At 42.7% G+C, this 22,693-nt stretch overlaps 2 protein-coding genes across 8 annotated transcripts; both read left to right on the top strand.

Moving 5' to 3' along the window:
* The first annotated feature begins 853 nt into the window (after positions 1 to 853).
* On the top strand, positions 854 to 2,431 carry mc1r (melanocortin 1 receptor). Its single transcript, XM_034112471.1, has one exon. The coding sequence runs from the start codon at positions 875 to 877 to the stop codon at positions 1,850 to 1,852; it is 978 nt and encodes a 325-aa protein (XP_033968362.1). The 5' UTR covers positions 854 to 874; the 3' UTR covers positions 1,853 to 2,431.
* Positions 2,432 to 8,924: 6,493 nt separating this feature from the next.
* Positions 8,925 to 22,110, top strand: def8 (differentially expressed in FDCP 8 homolog). 7 transcript variants are annotated; one of them, XM_034112497.2, is made up of 13 exons: positions 8,925 to 9,081; positions 10,159 to 10,281; positions 14,969 to 15,063; positions 15,175 to 15,324; positions 16,244 to 16,385; positions 18,175 to 18,339; positions 18,664 to 18,791; positions 19,170 to 19,283; positions 19,417 to 19,497; positions 20,053 to 20,193; positions 20,432 to 20,541; positions 20,661 to 20,734; positions 20,808 to 20,894. In XM_034112497.2, exons 2-12 carry the CDS (start codon positions 10,173 to 10,175, stop codon positions 20,725 to 20,727), a joined length of 1,302 nt encoding a protein of 433 aa, XP_033968388.1. In that variant the 5' UTR covers positions 8,925 to 9,081; positions 10,159 to 10,172; the 3' UTR covers positions 20,728 to 20,734; positions 20,808 to 20,894. The 7 variants fall into 7 exon arrangements, with proteins under 7 accessions (XP_033968388.1, XP_033968373.1, XP_033968381.1 ...); XM_034112482.1 differs by lacking the exon at positions 20,661 to 20,734 and having other exon boundaries at positions 20,808 to 22,110; XM_034112490.1 differs by lacking the exon at positions 20,661 to 20,734 and having other exon boundaries at positions 14,972 to 15,063; positions 20,808 to 22,110.
* Positions 22,111 to 22,693: the final 583 nt, after the last annotated feature.

Genomic DNA, 22,693 nt, shown 5'->3' on the forward strand with positions numbered 1-22,693 from the left:
TTGATTTATCAGATTTGTTTTATCCGTAAAAAATTGCAAAAAAAAGGTCAAACTCAAATCTGGAATTTAAAGTATTGATTCTTCATATCTCTGTCTGTAAGAAGGGAAAAGCAATGGAGGAGGCATACACGTTTGGTAGTCACATTCTTGCATTAAATTAAGGGTACTTTTTAGATGAATAATATGGCATTGTCACTGTCATTATTATAGCATAATAACGTACACGTTTGTAAAGACAAAGGAAACTACAGCATGCATTTAAAAAAAGAGGACAAGATGAACTACTGGGCTGAACAAATCTGTTCATCACCCTGCTCTCCTCTACATGTTTTCTCCAAACTGCGCTTGTGTCAGACATGACTGAAGATCACAGCTCAGCAGACAACTGCTGGAGAGGAGGAGTCGCCGGGGGTCAAGAAGCATCACTGAGAGAAGTGTTCAAACAAGTCACCAAATCCCAAGGTAACAAGGACACTTTATTCACTCTCACCATGTTAGTCGGAACTGTCGTTGCTTTTTGTGGATTATATTTGTGAAGCCATGTTTTGACGGAGAAGGTCATTTTATGGATTATGCTGGACCACTTGCATCCATAGGAAAGAAGAAAACTGTCATCAAAGAGGCAACATCTCTGGAAATACTTTGACTTCACCCAACTGCCGATTAATATTGATTTAATGGCTGAAATATATAGACAAAAAACTGTTTTTAGTTATTATGGGGTGCATTGTGGATAACTGAACCACTCACTTGATTTTGTTCTAACCAGTTTGACTAAAACAGCTGAAAACAATAACTTTCTTCCCTCGTTTGAGACTTTGCTGCAGTAAAAACCAGAAGCGCAGTGTGTTAACCTGCCAGCCATCGGGCAGTCATGGAAATGAGCAACAGGTCACATAATATCCCCTCCATCCTCCACGTGGACTTCGGCCCGCAAAGTGACTTTTTGGAGTATAACGAAACTAACTCCACCGCAGGAGAGCGAAACTATTTGGGCTGCGTGCAGATCCGCATTCCTCAGGAGCTCTTCCTCGCGCTGGGGCTCATCAGCCTAGTGGAGAATATCCTGGTGGTCCTGGCCATCATCAAGAACCGCAACCTGCACTCACCCATGTACTACTTCATCTGCTGCCTCGCCGTGTCCGACATGCTGGTGAGTGTGAGCAACGTGGTGGAGACCATCTTCATGCTTCTCAACGACCACGGCCTGATGGACGTGCACCCTGGCATGCTGCGCCACCTGGACAACATCATCGACGTGATGATCTGCAGCTCCGTGGTGTCCTCGCTCTCCTTTTTGTGCACCATCGCCGCGGATCGCTACATCACCATATTTTACGCGCTGCGTTACCACAGTATCATGACCACGCAGCGCGCCATCGCCATCATCGCGGTGGTGTGGCTGGCCAGCATCACCTCCAGCATCCTCTTCATCGTGTACCACACCGACAACGCTGTCATCGTGTGCCTCGTGACCTTCTTCTGCATCACTCTGGTGTTTAACGCGGTGTTGTACCTGCACATGTTTGTCCTGGCTCACATTCATTCCCGGCGCATTGTGGCTTTCAACAAAAGCAGACGCCAATCTACGAGCATGAAGGGAGCGATTACCCTCACAATCCTGCTCGGGGTCTTCATTGTATGTTGGGGCCCCTTCTTTCTCCATCTAATCCTCATCCTCACCTGCCCAGCCAGCCCCTTCTGCAACTGCTTCTTCCGAAACTTTAATCTTTTCCTCATCCTCATCATCTGCAACTCGCTCATCGACCCTCTCATCTACGCCTACCGGAGTCTGGAGCTGCGTAAAACCCTGCGGGAGCTGGTTCTGTGTTCCTGGTGTTTTGGTGTTTGAGACCGTGTACTTCTAGGAAGAAAAAGCGCACCAATCTAACTACAATGTCGGCTACCTCTTCTTCCTGAATGTGAATTGTGTCAGAAGATGAAGTATGCGGTGACTGCTGCGTGCTTTAAACCGCTCATGGGGGACTGTAACTCTGATAAATACTTGATTTTAGTATTTAGTCTTGCTGTACAGATACCTTTGATGTCCCTGCACTGTGAAACACCTTGACATTTAATCCAATAATGTCTGATGGTATACTGGACTACTTATTTTAGCTGACTGGCCTTTTATTATTGTTGTGTGTGTTGTGTTTTCCTCTATAAAACAACACGGGTTTTTTTGTATAGTGCCTCTCTGTGTTCGTCAACATAATGTGATCTTATTGACACTTTTTTTAAAGAAATCAAAAAAAGAAATAAACATGCACTGGCTGTTCAATGTAATGTGCTGGTTGGATAAGAATCACTTAATTAAAACGCAATGTGAGTTTAGTGTCCCTAAGTAATTAAGAATATAGGCACGCATTCATTTATTTACTCTTTTAACGAAAAGTATAAAAGCACTTCCCAATTCTGATATTGCTGTGGATTTCGGGGGTTTGGGACCTCTCGTCATTTTAATGCTGTCCATGTTCTAAACATTTTTGATTACATTAGTTGTTGGCGTTGTATACCCTTTAAATTACTCAAGGCCTATTGAATGTCTCGTGGCAGTCTAATTGGTGGCGATGTGTGGGAATGACTTCCCCTAAAATAAATGTCCGGGTGACGGGGATTATGAGAAAAATCACATGAACTGCCACGCTTGGTAACAGGCCTGGGGCATCGGATGGTTTATGAAAGAATACATATCAAATTTATATTTCTGGAAGTGTCTGTAGTTCTCTGAATTGTGGTTGGTCGAACACTTAGGACTTTGAGCCTGCATGGTGGCTGCAGATGTGTTTGTAAAAAATCCATAAGAGCTTTGAAACAAAATGCTTTAAAATATAACCTATTGCTCTTGAAATTACCAATATGTAAAACTCATATTTTATTTGTAATTATCATGATATCCTATTATTTATTGATACGAAGGATTAACATAGCTTTTGGAAAAACTGAAATGCTGTAATGTTATGGTGCCTTTTAACTCTTGTGTGGTGTTCGGGTCAAATTGACCCGATTCCCATTTTCAATGAATAACAAAAAATATAAGGATATTTTCGTTCAACCTGAAACTCAATGGCCGGGGCTTATTTATTGTGAAGGACATGTAGAATAGTTTTTATTTTTTTCCACTAATGAAAAAATGCTCACCCGCATTTATGTCCTTCATAAGAGGTTCGGGTCAATCTCACCCGGATACAATACCAGGACAGACAGACAGAGAAAAACACACAGAAACACACAAACTAAAGACACACACACACACGCACACACACACACACACACACACACACACACACACACACACACACACACACACACACACACACACACACACACACAATTGTATGCATAGAGAAGCTGTTTGATCCTGTTTTCCCTTGATCTTTACCCTTTGTAGTGTGTACACAAAACTATCCTAGAACATTATAAACATTTTAGATCTTCCAGAAATGTATAAACATTTTACATTTTCTCGCACTGTCCCCCCTCGCACCTGCATGCCGGAGGAGGGACTACACAGAGACATAACCTCAGTGTAGTAACAGTGTGCAGAACTACAATTATCTACCAATAAAATGGCCCAAAGATATTCTGCTCAGAATGCCTTGGAGCTAATCATGGATGAGAGTGAGTGGAATGCATTAGAAGAACACGGTGAAGTGGAACAGGAAGACATTTCTGAAGATGAGGATAATGTGGAGGTAAACTCAGAATTTGACAGCAAATTGGAAGATGACCTTGACTCATAGCCAGCCAGCTGCTGGAAGACCCCCACAGCCAGCCGCAAGAAGACCCACAGTCAGCTTCTGGAAGACCCCCACAGCCAGCTGTGAGGTCTGTGGACCCTCAAAGGACTCCAAGACACTGACTACATGCAGCAACTGCAACAAGTACATCTGTGCTATACACACGAAGAAGTTCATGTGTTTCCTAAACGGACTTGCCCATTGACTCACATGATGTTCTGCAGCGTCACTTCATCAATATGTTTTTCGGATATACTGTATTTTATGAATAGTGACTGTTAATTGTTTTTATTTGCTTTGTGTTTATATCTGTTCTATGTAATTTATATGGATGTTTCATTCACTCTATATTTCACAGCCAAATACATTTGGCTGTGTGGTTGTTGTGTTCCAATTGCTGCTAAATTGCTTTATTTCCTTCAGGGCTTTGATTATTATATGACAGATTAAAAATAATAAACATTAATGAAAAAATGTTTCATTTACATTAGTCCTAGAAAAGCATGTGCAAAATGTAAACTTAGTTTTTATTACAGTGTATTTTTTTTTAAACATAAATTACATTTTTATCACAAAAAACGATGGACAGTTCCATTGTTAAATTTGATCTAGCAAAGAGTATTTTCAAAACTAATCATATATTTCATTTATATTGTTGGGGAATGAGTTAAAGACAATATATATAAGGAATTGTGCATGTTGAATTTAGTTCTGTATTTTTTTTAAACTCTGAAATATGTCCCGGGTCAATTTGACCCGAACATTACCAAAGGGTGCGAAATGTGAACATAACAAGGGTTAAGACTGAAAAGATTGTAAAAATATGAAAAATAAAAGAGAGGACTTAGTTTTGGTCTACCGATGGCACTAGCACATGGCCCCTGATACATCTGCCTATACCGTTATAGAATATCACCAGTTGTTCGGCCCACATCTTGTTCGGTAACACCGGACCTTTGCATGGGGAGATTTTCTCTAACTGGACCTCGTTGAATTTTAGTTGAATAGCCCTGGCCTACATCATGTTTCAGAGACAAATCCAGTTTAAGTTTTACAAATAGGCTACGCAAACATATTTTCTACGAGTACAAACACAGAAACAAATACAGCATAGGTTTTACAAGTACAAAACCTTTTTCTCTACGATTACAAACAATCCTACAGAGACAACAAAATATCACGTGACTTTTGGCAGGACCGCCGTGGTTGTGGTGCTGAGGATTTTCTCAGAAATGTCCCGAGTTATTCTCCACGGAGCAGGGGGCACTACTGAGTCCATTTAAACGGAGGAGGTTGAGCAGAGCAAGTAACAGCCTGCCAGTCTGATGACAGCTGTGTTTCTAGCAACCCAGCGATCCGACTCCAGACTACATTTTAAATGTAAACTAGTGAACTCTCTGAAGAACCAGCACCTTACCGTGGTAGAGAGGTTTGTGTGCCCTGATGAACCTGGGGGCTGTGATGTCTGGAACCTTGTGTTCCTGGTAGGGTCTCCCATGGCAAATTGGTCTCAGGCAAGGGGCCAGACTAAGATTGGTTCAAAAGACCTCATGAAAGGAAAAACAAGAAGTGAGGATACCCGGCCCGGAGGAAGCCCGGGGTCCCCTTCTGGAGCCAGGCCCAGAAGGAGGACTCGTCGGCGAGCGTCTGGTGGCCGGGCTTGCCACGGAGCCCGGCCGGGCCCAGCCCGAAAAGGCAACGTGGGCAACACCTCCGCTTCTCTGTCCCGCGGGCCCACCACCTACGGGAAACATCGATGGGGTCGGGTGCGCTGCCAGACGGGTGGCAGTGAAAGCGGAGGGTCTCGACGGACCAGACCCGGGCGGCAGAAGCTGGCTTTGGGGACGTGGAACGTCACCTCTCTGGGGGGGAAGGAGCCGGAGCTTGTGCGGGAGGTGGAGCGGTACCAGTTGGATCTGGTTGGGCTCACCTCTACGCACAGCGTCGGCTCTGGAACCTTACTTCTGGATAGGGGTTGGACTCTATTCTTCTCCGGAGTTGCTCAAGGTGTGAGGCGCCGGGCGGGTGTGGGGATACTCACAAGTCCCCGGTTAGGTGCTTCGTTGTTGGAGTTTACCCCAGTGGACGAGAGGGTCGCCTCCCTACGCCTGCGGGTTATGGGGGGGAAAACTCTGACTGTTGTGTGTGCTTATGCACCCAACAGCAGTGCAGAGTATTCGGCCTTCTTGGAGACCCTGGAAAGAGTCCTGTATGGGGCTCCTGAAGGGGACTCCTTAGTCTTGCTGGGAGACTTCAACGCACATGTGGGCAATGATGGAGACACTTGGAGGGGCGTGATTGGGAGGAACGGCCCCCCTGATCTGAACCGGAGTGGTGGTTTGTTACTGGACTTCTGTGCTAGTCATGGATTGGCCATAACAAACACCATGTTCGAACATAAGGATGCTCATAAGTGTACGTGGTACCAGAGCACCCTAGGCAGAAGGTCCATGATCGATTTCGTTATCGTATCATCGGACCTGAGGCCGTATGTTTTGGACACTCGGGTAAAGAGAGGGGCGGAGTTGTCAACTGATCACCATCTGGTGGTGAGTTGGGTCGAGTGGCGGGGGAAGCCTCTGGATAGACCTGGTAAGCCCAAACGTGTAGTTCGGGTGAACTGGGAACGTCTGGAGGAGGCCCAAGTTCAGGAGGCCTTCAACTCACACCTCCGGCGGAGCTTTTCGGGCATTCCTGTGGAGGTTGGGGACATTGAACCAGAGTGGTCGGTGTTCAAAGCCTCTATTGCCGAAGCCGCGGTGGGGAGCTGTGGTCTCAAGGTCTTAGGTGCCTCAAGGGGCGGTAACCCTCGAACCTCCTGGTGGACACCGGTGGTCAGGGAAGCCGTCCGACTGAAGAAGGAGGCCTTCAGGGATTTGTTATCCCGGGGGACTCCCGAAGCAGTTGCAAGGTACCGACAGGCCCGAAGGGCAGCAGCCTCATCCGTGGCCGAGGCAAAGCAGCGGGTGTGGGAGAAGTTCGGAGAAGACATGGAGAAGGACTTTCGGGCGGCACCAAAGTTGTTCTGGAAAACTGTCCGACACCTCAGGAGGGGGAAGCAGGGAACCATCCAAGCTGTGTACAGTAAGGATGGGACGTTGTTGACCTCAACTGATGGAGTGTTGGGACGTTGGAAGGAACACTTTGAGGAACTCCTGAACCCGACAACTCCGCCCTCTATGTTAGAGGCAGAGCTGGAGTATGACGGGGGATCAACGCCAATCTCCCGGGGGGAGGTCACTGAGGTCGTCAAACAACTCCACAGTGGCAAAGCCCCGGGGGTGGATGAGATCCGCCCGGAAATGCTGAAGGCTCTGGGTGTTGAGGGACTGTCATGGTTGACACGTCTCATCAACGTTGCGTGGAAGTCGGAAACGGTACCGAAGGAGTGGCAGACCGGGGTGGTGGTCCCCCTTTTCAAAAAGGGGGATCAGAGGGTGTGTGCCAATTACAGAGGCATCACACTACTCAGCCTCCCCGGGAAAGTTTACTCCAAGGTACTCGAAAGGAGGGTCAGGCCGATTGTCGAACCTCAGATTGAGGAGGAACAATGCGGATTCCGTCCTGGTCGTGGAACGACGGATCAGCTTTTTACTCTCGCAAGGATCCTGGAGGGGGCCTGGGAGTATGCTTATCCGGTCTACATGTCTACATGTCTACGGTCTACATTTTGTAGACTTGGAGAAGGCGTATGACCGGGTTCCCAGGGAGTTACTGTGGGAGGTGCTGCGGGAGTATGGGGTGAGGGGGTCTCTACTCAGGGCCATCCAATCTCTGTACTCCCAAAGCGAGAGCTGTGTCCGGGTCCTCGGCAGTAAGTCGGACCCATTTCCGGTGAGGGTTGGCCTCCGCCAGGGCTGCGCTTTGTCACCAATCCTGTTTGTAATATACATGGATCGGATTTCGAGGCGTAGTCGTGGGGGGGGGGGTCTGCAGTTCGGTGGACTAAGGATTGCACCACTGCTTTTTGCAGATGATGTGGTTCTGATGGCTTCATCGGTCTGCGACCTTCAGCACTCACTGGATCGGTTCGCAACCGAGTGTGAAGCGGCTGGGATGAGGATCAGCACCTCCAAATCTGAGGCCATGGTTCTCAGCAGGAAACCGATGGACTGTCCACTCCAAGTAGGGAATGAGTCCTTACCCCAAGTGAAGGAGTTCAAGTATCTCGGGGTCTTGTTCTCGAGTGAGGGATCAATGGAGCGTGAGATGGGCCGGAGAATCGGAGCAGCGGGAGCGGTATTGCAGTCGCTTTACCGCACCGTTGTGACGAAAAGGGAGCTGAGCCGGAAGGCAAAGCTCTCTGTCTACCGGGCCATTTTCGTTCCTACCCTCACCTATGGTCATGAAGGATGGGTCATGACCGAAAGAACGAGATCGCGGATACAAGCGGCCGAGATGGGTTTCCTCCGCCGGGTGGCTGGTGTCTCCCTTAGAGATAAGGTGAGAAGTTCGGTCATCAGGGAGGGACTCGGAGTTGAGCCGCTCCTCCTTCGCGTCGAAAGAAGCCAGTTGAGGTGGTTCGGGCACCTAGTTAGGATGCCACCTGGGCGCCTCCCTAGGGAGGTGTTCCAGGCACGTCCAGCTGGGAAGAGACCAAGGGGTAGACCTAGGACCAGGTGGAGGGATTATATCTCTTCGCTGGCCTGGGAGCGCCTTGGGATCCCCCAGTCAGAGCTGGTTGATGTCGCCAGGGAAAAGAAAGTTTGGGGCTCTCTGCTGGAACTGCTACCCCCGCGACCCGACCACGGATAAGCGGGAGAAGATGGATGGATGGATGGATAGTGATGGCGAGATTAAGCCTTATGAAGCTTTCCAGTCAATTGGTTCTCAGAAGGGTCCATCTCATGAGGCTTCATCTGACATGGATATTCAAGACAACCACAAAGCCACTTACACAGTAATTGCAGCATTAAGGGCTATGTGTGATGATACTCTGAGTGATAGACACTCAGAAACGACAACTTGTAAATTGTAATATTTGATGAAATGTCCATTCCTATCATCAGTGCACTATCTAATTTAATAGTCAGTTAGGAGTCTTGGTACCTTCCAAATAACTTCCTCAAAGATTAAAAATCGTCCCATTGAATTGAAAAAGAGGTGTTTCCCAGAACATCTAACAGCCTAATAACTAAGTGACAAACGGGTTTTATTTTGAAAATACTTACCGGGAATCGATTTTTAAACAATGGATGACTTGACACTTTTGTCTTGTGATGTTGCTGATGGAAGAGACAACCCACCACGGGGAAAACTGTTCATTTTAACCACTGGTGTCAACCATCAAATATATTTTATTGCTGCCGAGTCCTTAACGATTACTAGTGTCGACAACGGGGTAAGCTATTGAGCAAACAGGAACGTTTAATAAGCTAACATTAGCATCCAGCAGATGCTTGTTTTTTTCAAAGCTAGTGAGCTAGCTGTCGTTAGCTGTCTGTTGACATCTGTCGATTGTTGATGTGCCCTTTTTATATTATTAGCATAGGTTTTATAATTAATATTTAACATCCTACATGTTTACCATTATGGCTCGCAACAATAATGGTAAGGTTACCGCTGTGTTAGAGAGAGGACTGTCAACAACAGCCCTGATTGGTTACAGTGGATACAGTGGATGAGGCGAGGCTTCAGAAGGTGTTTTCCTATTGACCCTGCTGACCCCTTTTACCGTCACTGACCTCGATAATATCAATGAATCATAAACACATAATTTTGAATGCCTTTTTTGGGGCATATATCAAAAGTGACTTCCAGCTAACTAGCTTTATAGCCTGCCAGAGTTAGTGACAGTGCTGTGTATTGGATCTGTACATACAGTACATTGATTTTAAGGAGTGCTGTTGTTTTAATTTGTATGATTTTGATACGTATCCTCAAACACTAACATAAAGTTAACACATGGTTTTTATTTATTTATGGCAAAAACACACAATAAGACATTGATAGCTCTTTAAGATGCATTTATTCCTTTTTCAGATATGAAAAGCAGTCTGCTGTTCAAGATGATATTTGAGTTTGTTTCTCTTTTTTAAAAGAGCTCTAGACCATTAACATAACTTCTTGACATTAACATGAATCAATTTAAGCATATTTTGGAATTTACTTATCAAGGGAGCGCTCTGTGAAGACGCTGTCTGGGAAAACATCCACAATAATTTGTATACTTTCTTCTGTGGCTTTGTCTCATTTAAGTTCAGTTTCGGATGATTCTTTACAGTGTTTTTACAGAAAGTGTAAATCACAAGTAGCAGGTGCCCGATATAATTGGGATGTGAATGGGAAAACACTGCAAAACAAGTAATACCCGTGCTGGCAAATTAGGTTCCGGCTTCCTGCTTCAATTCATAAATATAAGAGAAGAGAAAGTAACCAACTTATCACTGTTACTGTTATGTTTTATATTCTTCTTTAGATGTAGCCGATGAAATGGAGTATGATGAGAGACTTGCACTTTTTCGCCAAACCCGCCTCAATCCCTTTGATCGTGGAGAGGAAGAAGATGGTCCCCAAGGAGGCAAAACGCCCCCACTCCACGGTAAAGTTTGTGGAAGTTCTTCACAGGCAAATCATATGTCATTACTTTATGGTCACTTTCACACCTGTATTTCATTTCTTGGAAAAAAGGTTGATGCTTTAGGTCCAAGTGCTTTTCATGGACTCTTTAACTTACTAATTACTAATGAACCAAGATCTGTTAACCTTAGAATCATATGGATTATTAATTGAACAGTTTTGGTGACTTGTCATCCATCAAGTTTGATTTGATTTAAGTAGTGCTACATTAAACATAACAAAGTTTATTACGGTGGCTGACAGCAACTCACACTGCACTTCACAACACCTCATGGGTCTCTTTTATTCTCTAGTGCTCACAAAGACCTCATAAAAGATAACATGCAGACAGAAACATGTCATATCAATTTCACTGTTGGGATCTGCCAGAACACATGCGTAAGACTTAAAGGTCCCATGTCATGGCCATTTCTACTGATCATATTTCCATTGTTGAGGTCTACAGCCAGACACAGCTAAACTCATCCTGAGCACACACAAACACTCACAGCCGAAGTAAAAACAATAAGTGTAGCTTGATATTGAGTAAGAAAAAGGTTTGGAACGCTGTGAGAATGGGTCTGCGGAGAGCATTTCTCCGCGATCCCAACTCGTCTATTACCAGCGTTCAGGGAGCTCTATGCAAGTCAATGGGGACTCCCTGTTAGTTAGCCAAGCGATCCTGGTGTGGGAGGTGCTCCGCGGATTGGTCCATTTGGGTCAATCCGGTCATTTGTTGTTGATTTGGGTGTTCACACGTCACAGAACCAACCCAGGAAGCAAACAATGGAAAAAGAGAAATCTCCAACGAGGCGTTCTGGGGCAGCATAGACGGGTCTTTTCTGTGTTAGAGTTTTACTCGCTACAGGGTGTACTTTAAGGGTTTGTGACTTTGCAGACTGTTTACATGCATAACAACCTTCATAACACACAAGGGGACGTTTAGCAACCAGAAAAGCATGACATGGACCCTTTAAGCACAAAACAACTCTGTCGAACCCTTGTTTCACTTTCTGATGTATCGCGGGAAAATCCCAGAACGTGTGTGCAGCAGATACAATTGTGAGGATGAGAAATGAATTCCTTCCAGCTTCTGTCGTTATGATGCACATTTGACCTTGTCTAGGAAGTATTTAATCTACTTCGCCAGACATCCAGCTATCATTACAATCTTCTGTTATGCTGGTGTTGCAGACTGTGAAAAGATTCGGATTAGTCCTACTTCTCTATTAGCAATTGTTTTGAAAAAGAACACATGTTCCTTGCCTGAGGCCTGTCATAAGGAAATGTGTGCTGCCGTAGGAGGTGTTTTCTGAGATCATGGTTTTTACTTTTCTAAAGGTCACTTTCAGATGTGGTAAAGCTCCCTTATTATTTGCTTACATAACATCCCTATGGCTCACTAACTATGGGGCAGTGACTCCCTTGTGATGCTGTTAACTAATTGTTTCCCTAATATATTTACAGAAATTAAACTATTTAATCTAGTTTGGAAAATATCCTAACATAAAGAAAACAAATGCTGGATTTGTGTTAGTATCTCTAAGCTTATGTCGTGGAAGGTTGAGCTAACCAGAGGAAATGAAAAGCACAAGTGTAAGCAGTACATTCTGAACACTTCCTGTATTTTTAGGATTTTGGATATACAAACGTTTTCTTCAATTACAATAACTTGGACAGACAAGCCTGACACACCAAGAGAATTGACTCGTGGCATATGTATTTTTCTGTTGTCTGGCACGGAGAAGCATGTTTTTTTGTGAGGCGTATGCAGGTAAAAACATCATCTGTTGTCTACCTTTTTTTTACATTTTGGAATATTATATATCGAATGATTAGGGTGTTCTTGTTTCATTTGATTTTAAGTTAAATGTAATAGATGTTTGCATTTAAAAAAGAATGTGTTTCAATATCAACATTGTCATCATAATACTTCATGTTCCAGTATACACTGTTGATGTAGGTTAAATCAGAGTGTGTTTTAGTATATATATGATGCAGATTTATTATTAAATACACTTTTTTAACATACATGTCAAAGGCGAACAAAACCTAAAAAAAATGTATCTTTTAAAATTTTTAATTTTAAATACGGGAGGATGATCAACCTTTATGTTTTACTAAGTCTAACTCTAAAATAAATGGGGGCTTAAAGTACTAACTTATTACAACCCGTTTAGTTCAGGACAACACTACAAGTAACAATCAACACATTTCGAACAACAACAACAACAATTGTATTGAGGTAGTTTTGTGGCAAGGTTATTCTATGGGTCATAATAAATTGTACAAATGACACTTTCCTTTTAAAGTGCACATGATTCCGTGTTTTGTTAATTTGTCATTAGAATGAATCCTCTGATTCCACATTCTGTTTGAATTGCATTCATTGAAATGGCTCAATGTACAGCAGAATGTTCCGTGTGTGTGTGTGTGTGTGTGTGTGTGTGTGTGTGTGTGTGTGTGTGTGTGTGTGTGTGTGTGTGTGTGTGTGTGTGTGTGTGTGTGTGTGTGTGTGTGTGTGTGTGTGTGTGTGTGTGTGTGTGTGTGTGTGTGTGTGTGTGTGTGTGTGTGTGTGTGTGTGTGTGTGGGTGTGTGTGTGTGTGTGTGTGTGTGTGTGTGTGTGTGTGTGTGTGTGTGTGTGTGTGTGTGTGTGTGTGTGTGTGTGTGTGTGTGTGTGTGTGTGTGTGTGTGTGTGTGTGTGTGCCAAATGTTTTCAGCTTGGAGCGCTGGATGGAGAGCAGCCCTTTGTCAGAGGACCAGGTGACGAGAGGGGGTGTAGGGCTGAAGGAGGTCAGAGATGTATGGAGGGGCTAGGGAGTGGAGAGATTTGTAGGTTAGCAGGAGGAGTTTGTACTGGATGCGTGACTTGACCGGGAGCCAGTGAAGGTGGATGAGGATAGGGGCTTGCCAGGGCTTAGTGTGGGTGAGGAGCCTGGCTGCAGAGTTCTGGACGTACTGGAGCCTGTCTAGGGCTTTGCTGGTGACCCCGAACAGAACTCCATTGCAGTAGTCCAGGCGAGAGGAGATGAAGGTATGAATTAATGTTTCTGCAACGGGGAGAGAGGGCCGGAGTCTGGAGATGTTTCGTAGGTGAAAGAAAGCAGTTTTGACAGTAGACCAGGGGGGTATACTGCGAAGCAGGATTTTCGCTTAGCCGGCTAAATTCAGGGAAAACTCCGGCTTTCCGGTCATCCGAAGCTGGTTCTCTTTTTAGCAAGCTAGATCTCCATGGTAATATATGCTAAGCAGCTAACCTGGTCGGGACCAAATAAGGCGTGTCACGGTCGACGGTGCGGGACACACCAACCTGACTACGGCGCCGCGAATGCCCGACAGCCTCTGACGGCCTCTGACTCCCAAAATCGGGTTGGTGTGTCAGGGCCTTTACAGGAGAAAGGAAATACAGAAAAACTGCCGTCGCAGGAAAGACGGCCGGCAAAAATCACCGACTGTGTGAACGTGAACATTAATAGAATATCACCTCCCATCTTCAGAGCAATCTGACTATTATAACATTAGCGTTAAGAAAGCTTACTTAAATATCGGCCACAACATAAGTAACCGGATCAGAGTAACATTAAGTACAGTCTGCGGCATATCACTTCATAATGTATCATATTTCTCCTTATCTGAGTCAGCTGAGCCGTATCTGGCCGTGCAACACTCACAGTGTCACATACTGTATGCAGAAGTATTATTTTAAGCAACACATAAGTTGACGAAACACTCGAGACAAATGTAATTGAAGTCAGATCGTGTTTTAGACGGGGCAGTGATATCATAAACCTGTTAATGTACGCATTCAAACACTTTTTATTTTACCAGCTGTATTCACCTTGCAGGTGCAGCTATGTGGCTTTTATCCTGGATAAAGTGTCATGGATGTTTAAAGTTTAACTTCTTCATTTTTGACTAGTATTAAAGTTCACTTTTCATTCAGGAAGTATGACGCTGCGCTGTCAGTGCGCTTCTCCATGTTTGTGATTGGTCGAAGGCTCCAAATACCACCCCTTTCATGTGAACGCGCACCTAACTAGATAGGACACGGCTGGCTTGAGCGATCCACTTGATAACCAGCGTCGTAGTACAGTTTAGCGAGAGCGCGTATGTTTTGGATTAAGCCAACCGGCTAACTCAAACATATCCAGGTTAGGTTGAACCAGGTTCGCAGTATAGGCCCCTGATGTGGGAGTTGAAGGTGAGGCTAGAGTCCAGAGTGACGCCCAAGGTGGTCACATACACTAGAAAGCACAAGCTCACATCTAGTTTAGAAAGCACTTTTGCATCTTGAAGATTATTTTTGCAAGTAATCTTCACAAAACGATGATATTTCCCAGAACAGATTGATTATAAACATTTGGACGCATAAGTTAAAAGCACTTCAAGGTTCATTCAGGTAGTTAAGTAGCTGTTTTAATGACTCAGGAGTCTGTCTTTTCTCCTGGCTTAGTTACACATTTTCCAAACTGATAAGAGATTGTTATATAGGATTCCTTCAGTTATGCATTTTGAACTGTTTGTCCTTCTAGACTTCCTGAGAGGTGAGTCAGAGTGTAGGGATTGTCTTGAGTGGCCACAGTCATGTGTGCGAAATTAGCTTGCTTGACTGAGTGCATTTGTATGCATACAAGAAGAACAGTGCTTTATGCCATGTTGCCTTTTTTAAGAAGCAAGACCTGAGCTGTTCTCTGGGACCAGAACCCACAGTTCAGACCGGACCATGGACCTCGGTCTAGCTGAGGACCACTTCTCAAGGCCCATGGTAAGAAAGAAAGGAATTGTCAACTCCAAAAAATCTGATTTAAAGAAACCTACATACAGATCTATTGGTTTTAATGTTCTCAATTAATGTTCAATTGTTCACCTGTTTCAGGGTTCGTTTGTTGCATTCGACATTGAGAAGCTTAAAATGGCCATAGAGGAGTGTAAAAAGCTGATCTTGGAGCTGCCAGAACACTCAGAGAGACAAAAGGACACTGTGGTGAAACTGATCCACCTCCGTCTCAAACTTCAGGAACTTAAGGTAGGAGCTGAGGAGTGAATAGAGCTGGGGATAAGTGTTGTTTTTAATAATGGCTCAGACGGACAATTGGTCACTTTAAAGTGACCAATTTCATATGCATGTTTCTGATTATTTTAAATGCACAGCTGTACCCACATTTGTGGAGAAACATGGCTTCCTTTCTGTGGTCGTTGGTGGACGTGAGTCTCATGTCGGGAGGCTCATAAGAAATCTTATTGAACAAATAAAGGCTTTCCTCAGTGTCAGCTTTGCTCTTTTAGCCGCCACCCTGTACAAGATAAATGAGAGCAAACATTGGAGACTGATAATAATAAACACTTTTGTGGAGATCTCTTATTTCCTGCAGAACTCCTCAAATGTCATAGGCACAGTTTATGTTCTTTAAAATGAGAAAAAACTGTATTAATTGCAATCTATTTTTTTGCAGAACTCTCAATACAAAACAAATCAATAAATTAAACAGTTATTAGTCCAGTTTCAAAGTAAAGGGAAATGTAATGATCTTACAGAATAAAGGGTTTCATTTAGTGAATTGGACTGAATGTTGTCACTCACCCTATTTTAGGTCAACCACTCAACTTGTTAGTTAGCATCTGCATGATCTTTGATGAAGGGTATTTATACTGTGGCATTTGAACCCTATCATGTGAAGCAGCTGAATGTCATGTACAGTACAGTACTGTACATTTTGGGAGATTTTCCCTGAGCGTCACTTGGTTGTCAGCTATGTTTAATTACATTAAATTGTTTTTCCTTGAGAGTAGACATCTGTCTGTGTTCAGGAAGGGTCATATAGGGACTATGAAAAAATTAATATGGATATTGCATTTTTGTATTCTCTCTCATCTTCATCTACACATAAACTGTGTTACTGCCATGTTAGTGGTACATTCTGTTTTTCACTTTGTCCTTTTAAAAGGACCCAGAGGAGGATGAACCGAATCTGAGAGTCCTTTTGGAGCACCGCTTTTCCAAAGAAAAGAGCAAGAGTGTGAAGCAGACCTGCGACAAGTGTGGCGCCATCATCTGGGGCCTTATCCAGACGTGGTACACCTGCACAGGTGAGACACGCTAGGCAGTGCATCAGCTTGATATAACACTGTAGAGATGTTTTAGTACCAAACTTTAAAACTTCCAATAGTGCAAACAATTCAAAACTCATACACAGGCTTTCAATTTGGACTTCATGACACATCCATCCACAATCCCACTGTCTCGTTTGTTGTCTCAAAGCTACGCATGCATGCTTCATGTTTTCAAACCTTTATTTATTCAGATTGGTCCCATTGAGATCATAGATCTCTTTTTCAAGGGAGACCTGCAGCATATAGATTCCACATGAAACATAAAACAATAAAGGACATTATACATTATATTTACAGGATACATAGTTATAGACATTTACAAGTGCCCATTGTATCAGCAAGCATTTCATTTTGCCTAGCTTTAAAAACATGCAGAGGAATGAGATTGCTCAGTTTCAATTCTTGCTGAAGATTGTTCCAAGCAAGTGGAGCAGCGCACATAAAAGCTGTCTTACCGAAGACAGTCCTTGCTCTTGGCACATCTAACAAGACTACATCATGTGACCTCAGACAATAGCTGCTTGCAACTCTCTGTGTTATCAGAGAGCAGATATAATACGGGAGTTTACCCAACAAAGCTTTATAGATAAACGTGTACCAGTGACTGAGCCTCCGTACAGAGAGAGATGGTAAACCTGCCTTGGTATACAGTGTACAGTGATGAGTAAGCGCTTTACAATTTGTGACAAATCTCAGAGCACTGTGATACGCAGCATCCAATTTGCTCAGGTAATTGGCAGGTGCATTCATATACAACAAATCCCCATAGTCCAGCACAGGTAAAAAGGTCACAGTGACTAGCCTTTTCCTGGCCTCAAGCGAGAAACAGGACTTGTTTCTGAAAAAGAAACCTAGCCTAACCCTCAGTTTTTTAAGCAGGTTATTGACATGAAGTTTAAAAGAGAGACAATCATCAAGCCAGATACCAAGGTATTTGTAACAGGCAACAACTTCAAGTTTTGTTCCTTGCGTAGTTACAATATCTAAAACAGGCTCTGGTATCTTTTTTGCTTTTGAAAAGAGCATTACCTTGGTTTTATCCACATTTAAAAGAAGCTTTAATTCAGAGAGCTGAGTCTGAATAGTGTTAAAAACAGCCTGTAATTTAACACCAGCCTCCTTAATGGAGGGACCTGCACAATACATCACAGTATCATCCGCATACAAATGTAAAGTAGCTTCATCCACATTATCACCTACGCTGTTAATATATATGGAGAATAAAAGTGGTCCTAAAACAGAACCTTGTGGTACACCATTAGAAATGTTTAACCATTCAGAAGACAGTCCATCAAAGTGAACACATTGGGACCTTTCAGAGAGGTAGTTCACAAACCACCCCACTGCAAGGCTGGATAGGCCAATACTGAGTAGCCTCTGCTTTAAAATGCGATGATCAACGGTGTCAAACGCTTTGGAAAGGTCAATAAACAGAGCTGCACAACTCTGCTTATTATCTAAAATAGTAGTAATGTCATTTACCACTTTCATCGTGGCAGTGATGGTGCTGTGTTGCTTTCTGAAGCCTGTTTACATTTCTGAACCAATCAGAGAAGGGGAACATTTGTTTAACTGACTGTCCTTTAACCCAGATTCTTAATAGGAATTGGGTTGTTTTTTTCAGTTTCAATAAATATTGATGTATTTTAAGGTTCACTTTTAATTCTTCTCTGAATATATTTCTTGAATGTTAAATATGTTAAGCAGCGATTCACACCTAACCCATTGGGTAAAGTGGTAATGTCGTTGCCTTTTCTTGTTTCAGGTTGCTATTATCGTTGCCATAGTAAGTGTATGAACTTGATCACCAAGCCCTGTGTCAGGGTAAAAGTCAGCCACCAGTCGGAGTACGAGCTCAGCATCTGCCCGGAGATCGGACTGGACCGACAGGACTACCGCTGTGCAGAATGTCGCACACCTATTTCACTGAGTGAGTGCAAATCGACTGTGTTATGCAAACAAAAAAAGAAGAGGAACCAAAAGCAATATGTAGGCTGTTTGAACTCAAGTTTGCTTGGCATGTGCACATAGTTATAAATAAAGGTTTCTTTCAAGCCATCCAGAAAAGGATGACTATAAATTACAAACACATAACAAATGACTATTTTACACAGATGATACATTACAGGTAACCTTTATCCTCTTCTGCACATCTAAATACAATGCATTTGATCATGATTTGAAACTGTATTAAATGACATCCTGCTTTCTTTTGTGTCATAGTTTTAACGTACTGTGCTATATTAACGTTTAGGGGGCGTGCCCACTGAAGCCAGGCAGTGCGACTACACAGGCCAGTATTACTGCAGCACATGCCACTGGAACGACTCCGCCGTGGTCCCAGCTCGTGTCATACACAACTGGGAGTTTGACCCACGCAAGGTAAAAACACAAGACTCAAATGTGCAACTGTACCCATAAATGTTACTGCTAATCCCAGAATTACACATAATTGTATTACAGAAGCATCAAACAAACGTAAGGGCGCACTCCACCAATTTTACTTGTCAAAGTCAATTTAGTGGTCATGAGGAGGACATAATTATTCAGGGTAGTCAGCTTGATGTCGTTTGAACATCAATAACATCATCTTACATAATAGAAATACCTACCAGTCAGCAATTTCCTGTTCAACCCAGTCAGGAGGAGGCTTGCACACCTTAGTCAGATACAGGTTTAACCCACATCACTGTATGGGTCTGAGAGGTGTATCAGCATGTCCATGTCTGCATATTCTGACAGTGTGCATCTCTGTTTCAGGTGTGTCGCTCCTCAATGCGTTACCTTGCTCTGATGATCTCACGTCCTGTGCTGAGGCTGAAAGAAATCAACCCGCTGCTATTCAACTTCGTGGAGGAACTGGTTGAGATCAGGGTGGGTAGCTCCACTGCTTTGGAGTTTGTAGATGTTCTCATTGTAAATGAAAAATAAATCTTAAAAAGTATCTTTCACATATTCCTATTTAACAACTGCAATTCTGTTGTGTGTGTGTGTGTTTCCTTTACAGAAGCTCCGTCAAGATATTCTGTTGATGAAACCCTATTTTATTACCTGTAAAGAGGCCATGGAGGCTCGACTATTGCTACAGGTAATTATGTATTGACTGAATTGTCATTTGCATGGTGCAGCTGTGGATGTGTACTTTGTAAATTGTGTAATTTTTCGTTTTAATTTAACAGTTTTTATCTTAATATATTTTTTATGCATGCTTTTTGGGTAATATTAAGCTGTATGTGGCTCTTCTCCTGCTGTAACAAATGCAAATGTCCCCTCTGTGGGAGGAATACAGATATTCTGATTCTTATTCTGAGCTAAAGCATCAGATACAGTTGCATGATATGATGCTATGTGACCAATAGGTTATATACTGTAACAAGAGCACCACCATGTGGTGGAAGGGGAGAGCCGAGCTGTGTCAGAAAAAGTTACCGTTGTACATTTGAGGCATTTAATGTGATATTATTAGTCCATGAAAATACTGTAAACGTGACTTGGTACAGGTTCAGCATCAGCTCAAATATTTCTCCATTATTTTTCCTTCAGATATTTCAGAGCTTTTGCATTCATTTTTCTGTGATTTAAAAAGGCTTTACAACAGGCAAAAAAACATATTAGTATTTTATTCTATCTTTGTGTTCCCCAGCTTCAAGATCGTCAGCACTTTGTGGAGAACGACGACATGTACTCACTTCAGGATTTGATTGATATCTCCAGTGGCAGACTCAGCTGTTCCCTCACAGAGATCCACACCACATTTGCTAAGCACATAAAACTAGACTGTGAGGTGAGCAGATACACACAGAGAACATGATCTGGCTCTGAAAGGACACACATTTCCTCTGTGGGAATCACTCTCAACTTTATCTTGTAGTAACTTCTAAAACGCAATTAGCAAATACTTTTCATATTTACAGCTATTTGCGAAATGATTGAGCATTGTTCGCTAAAAGAGAGAGAAAATTAAGCCTCCCTGAAACTCTACATTTCTTTCCAATTTGTTGTGTGTGTGTCTGTGTGTGTAGCGCTGTCAAGCCAAAGGATTTGTGTGTGAGCTGTGTAAGGAAGGAGACATACTGTTCCCGTTTGACAGTCACACCTCCGTCTGCTACGACTGCTCTGCTGTCTTCCACAGGTTAGTCACCACCAGCCAATCAGACTGAAAATACTGCAAACGAGGAGTTTAAAACGCAGCATTGCCATAACGGAAACAAAATGTTAAAGCTATAAAAGTGAATGTCCCCTTATTTTCAGTGGAGCTGCAGTACTAGTAACCCTAAAGATGTCCAGTCATGATTTAAATCCAGATCGTATCAGATAATAAGAAGGTAAACTCATTACCCTAATGGACACAATCCATTTGACATAATGTAACAACATTGTTGGTGTTTGTCTCTTTAGAGATTGTTACTATGACAACTCCACAACTTGTCCGCGATGTGCCCGAATGACTGACCGCAAGCAGGACGAGGTGTCAGATGTGAAGGATGCATAACTCTGGAGAGGACCGCCTGATGTTTCTGGATGTTGCACTTTGCCTCGTGTTGTGCTCTACCCAATCAACAGAAGACTAGCTTTTAGTCCTTGTCCTGGTTTGTTTTGTGCGTATGTTAATATTGTAGTGTCTATATCTTCCTGTGCACTAAACATGAAGCAGGGTACTTAGAAACCCATCTGGAAATTAATATATATATATATATATTTTTATCCAACTTTTTGATTCATACTGAAACTGGATGTACTGAACACTGTGTATGTGTTTGTGTGAGTGAGTTATTTTGTGTGTCTGCTTGTATAAATGTATAAAATATAGAGAAAAGCCACATCAACATGGGTGATTATGCATGCAGGAGTTGTTGTATATTAACCATTACGATCCTCGACTTCATTAACCTAAACTGCCAACATCGCTGAATAATAAACTTGAAGGTTGCCATATATGATAAATGGATAATAACTAGCTTTAAAAGACTAATTAACATTAGTAATATTAACCGGAACATTCGCTTTAGCTTCCAGTTTTTGTTTTATACCACCATTTTGTGAACAGGCTATTGTAATTTAGGAGATTTACCTTCTAAGCTATCATTTCCAAGCAGCAGTTTGTTATGAACAACTTAAAGTGCACAATTAGTTTACAATAATAAATCCAATAAATAGATTGACTATGTGATCATATTCAGATATTGGCAACAGGTATATTAGCACAGCATGCATCACCAGTATATTTCTTCTTGTAAGAAGAATTGTAGAGCTACAAAAAATAATAATAATATGGAAGTTAAATGTGCTTTCCTTTATTCAAAACTGTGAACTCATTTCAGACGGTTTGTTATGCGTTTGATCTGTTCAGTTTAGTGCAGTGAGTAGCACATGGTTGTGAATACTAATGAACATTGTGTGCCTAAGATAGTCAGGTTACATACAGCTGTTATCCAAACGTCTTATTACATTTACCATCATGTTAATGGTTTCAGTCTTAAATGACCTATAGCACATGTTGTCCAGGGATGTCAAAGATGTTACGTGACAACTTTGATAATGTGTAATTGTTGACCTCAAATATTTGTTTGAAAATAATTAATGATGGCTGTGTTATCTTTCAGCATGATGTACTGTATTTTTTTTTCAAACTAATGGAGTTGGGAATACCCATGCCCTGTTGTATAACATGTGCATGAATAAAGTAATGGATGCATTACAACTGCAGTGTTGTGCTTAACTCCAGTTCAACTGTCATCTGTTCGTGGACAAATGATAACTGGACCTCATTTTAACGTGTGTAAAACCTTTAAACTTTTAAATCAAAATTATAAGAAAATTACATTTATGATCAGGCATAAACAGTCACTGAGTCTTGCCTTCTCTTGACTAAGCCATTTGACTTAAAACAAACTAATGTTGATACCTCTTTTAATACAAGCCCTGCCTCAAAGGCTCTCTGGCCCCCTGACCCTTGGGCCCCTGCTCTTCTGCCTGGTATGCTCTAAATCCATCCCCAATGTATGTATTATGTTAAATGAGGGTACAATGCGTTATTCAACAGTCGACAACAACACTGGCCCCAAAATGCAAGATGTGCCCATGCTGTAACAAAGCAATAGTTAGTAATGCTTTGACACGTTTATTTAGATCTGTTATATGTGTACAATTTGAACGTATGTATTAAAGGTTAAACTAGAATAGCCTATTTGAGTATGTACATCCAACCACTGCTTATAAAGTATAAAGTCCAAAAGGGGGAGCGTCCACGCCTCTTTCGGCTCCACTTGTGAAAACATAATGGT

Source organism: Pseudochaenichthys georgianus, chromosome 3 (assembly GCF_902827115.2).
Source record: "Pseudochaenichthys georgianus chromosome 3, fPseGeo1.2, whole genome shotgun sequence".
In the NCBI taxonomy this organism is placed as follows: Eukaryota; Metazoa; Chordata; class Actinopteri; order Perciformes; family Channichthyidae; genus Pseudochaenichthys; species Pseudochaenichthys georgianus.

What these genes read in the sequence shown, in the direction of transcription:
- def8 (XM_034112482.1), top strand. Translation starts at nt 10,173, where the DNA reads ATGGAGTATGATGAGAGACTTGCACTTTTTCGCCAAACCCGCCTCAAT. An exon ending in GGGAGTTTGACCCACGCAAG is followed by an intron (nt 18,792 to 19,169) that starts GTAAAAACACAA and finishes TCTCTGTTTCAG; the next exon opens with GTGTGTCGCTCCTCAATGCG. An exon ending in ACATAAAACTAGACTGTGAG is followed by an intron (nt 20,194 to 20,431) that starts GTGAGCAGATAC and finishes CTGTGTGTGTAG; the next exon opens with CGCTGTCAAGCCAAAGGATT.
- mc1r (XM_034112471.1), top strand. Translation starts at nt 875, where the DNA reads ATGGAAATGAGCAACAGGTCACATAATATCCCCTCCATCCTCCACGTG.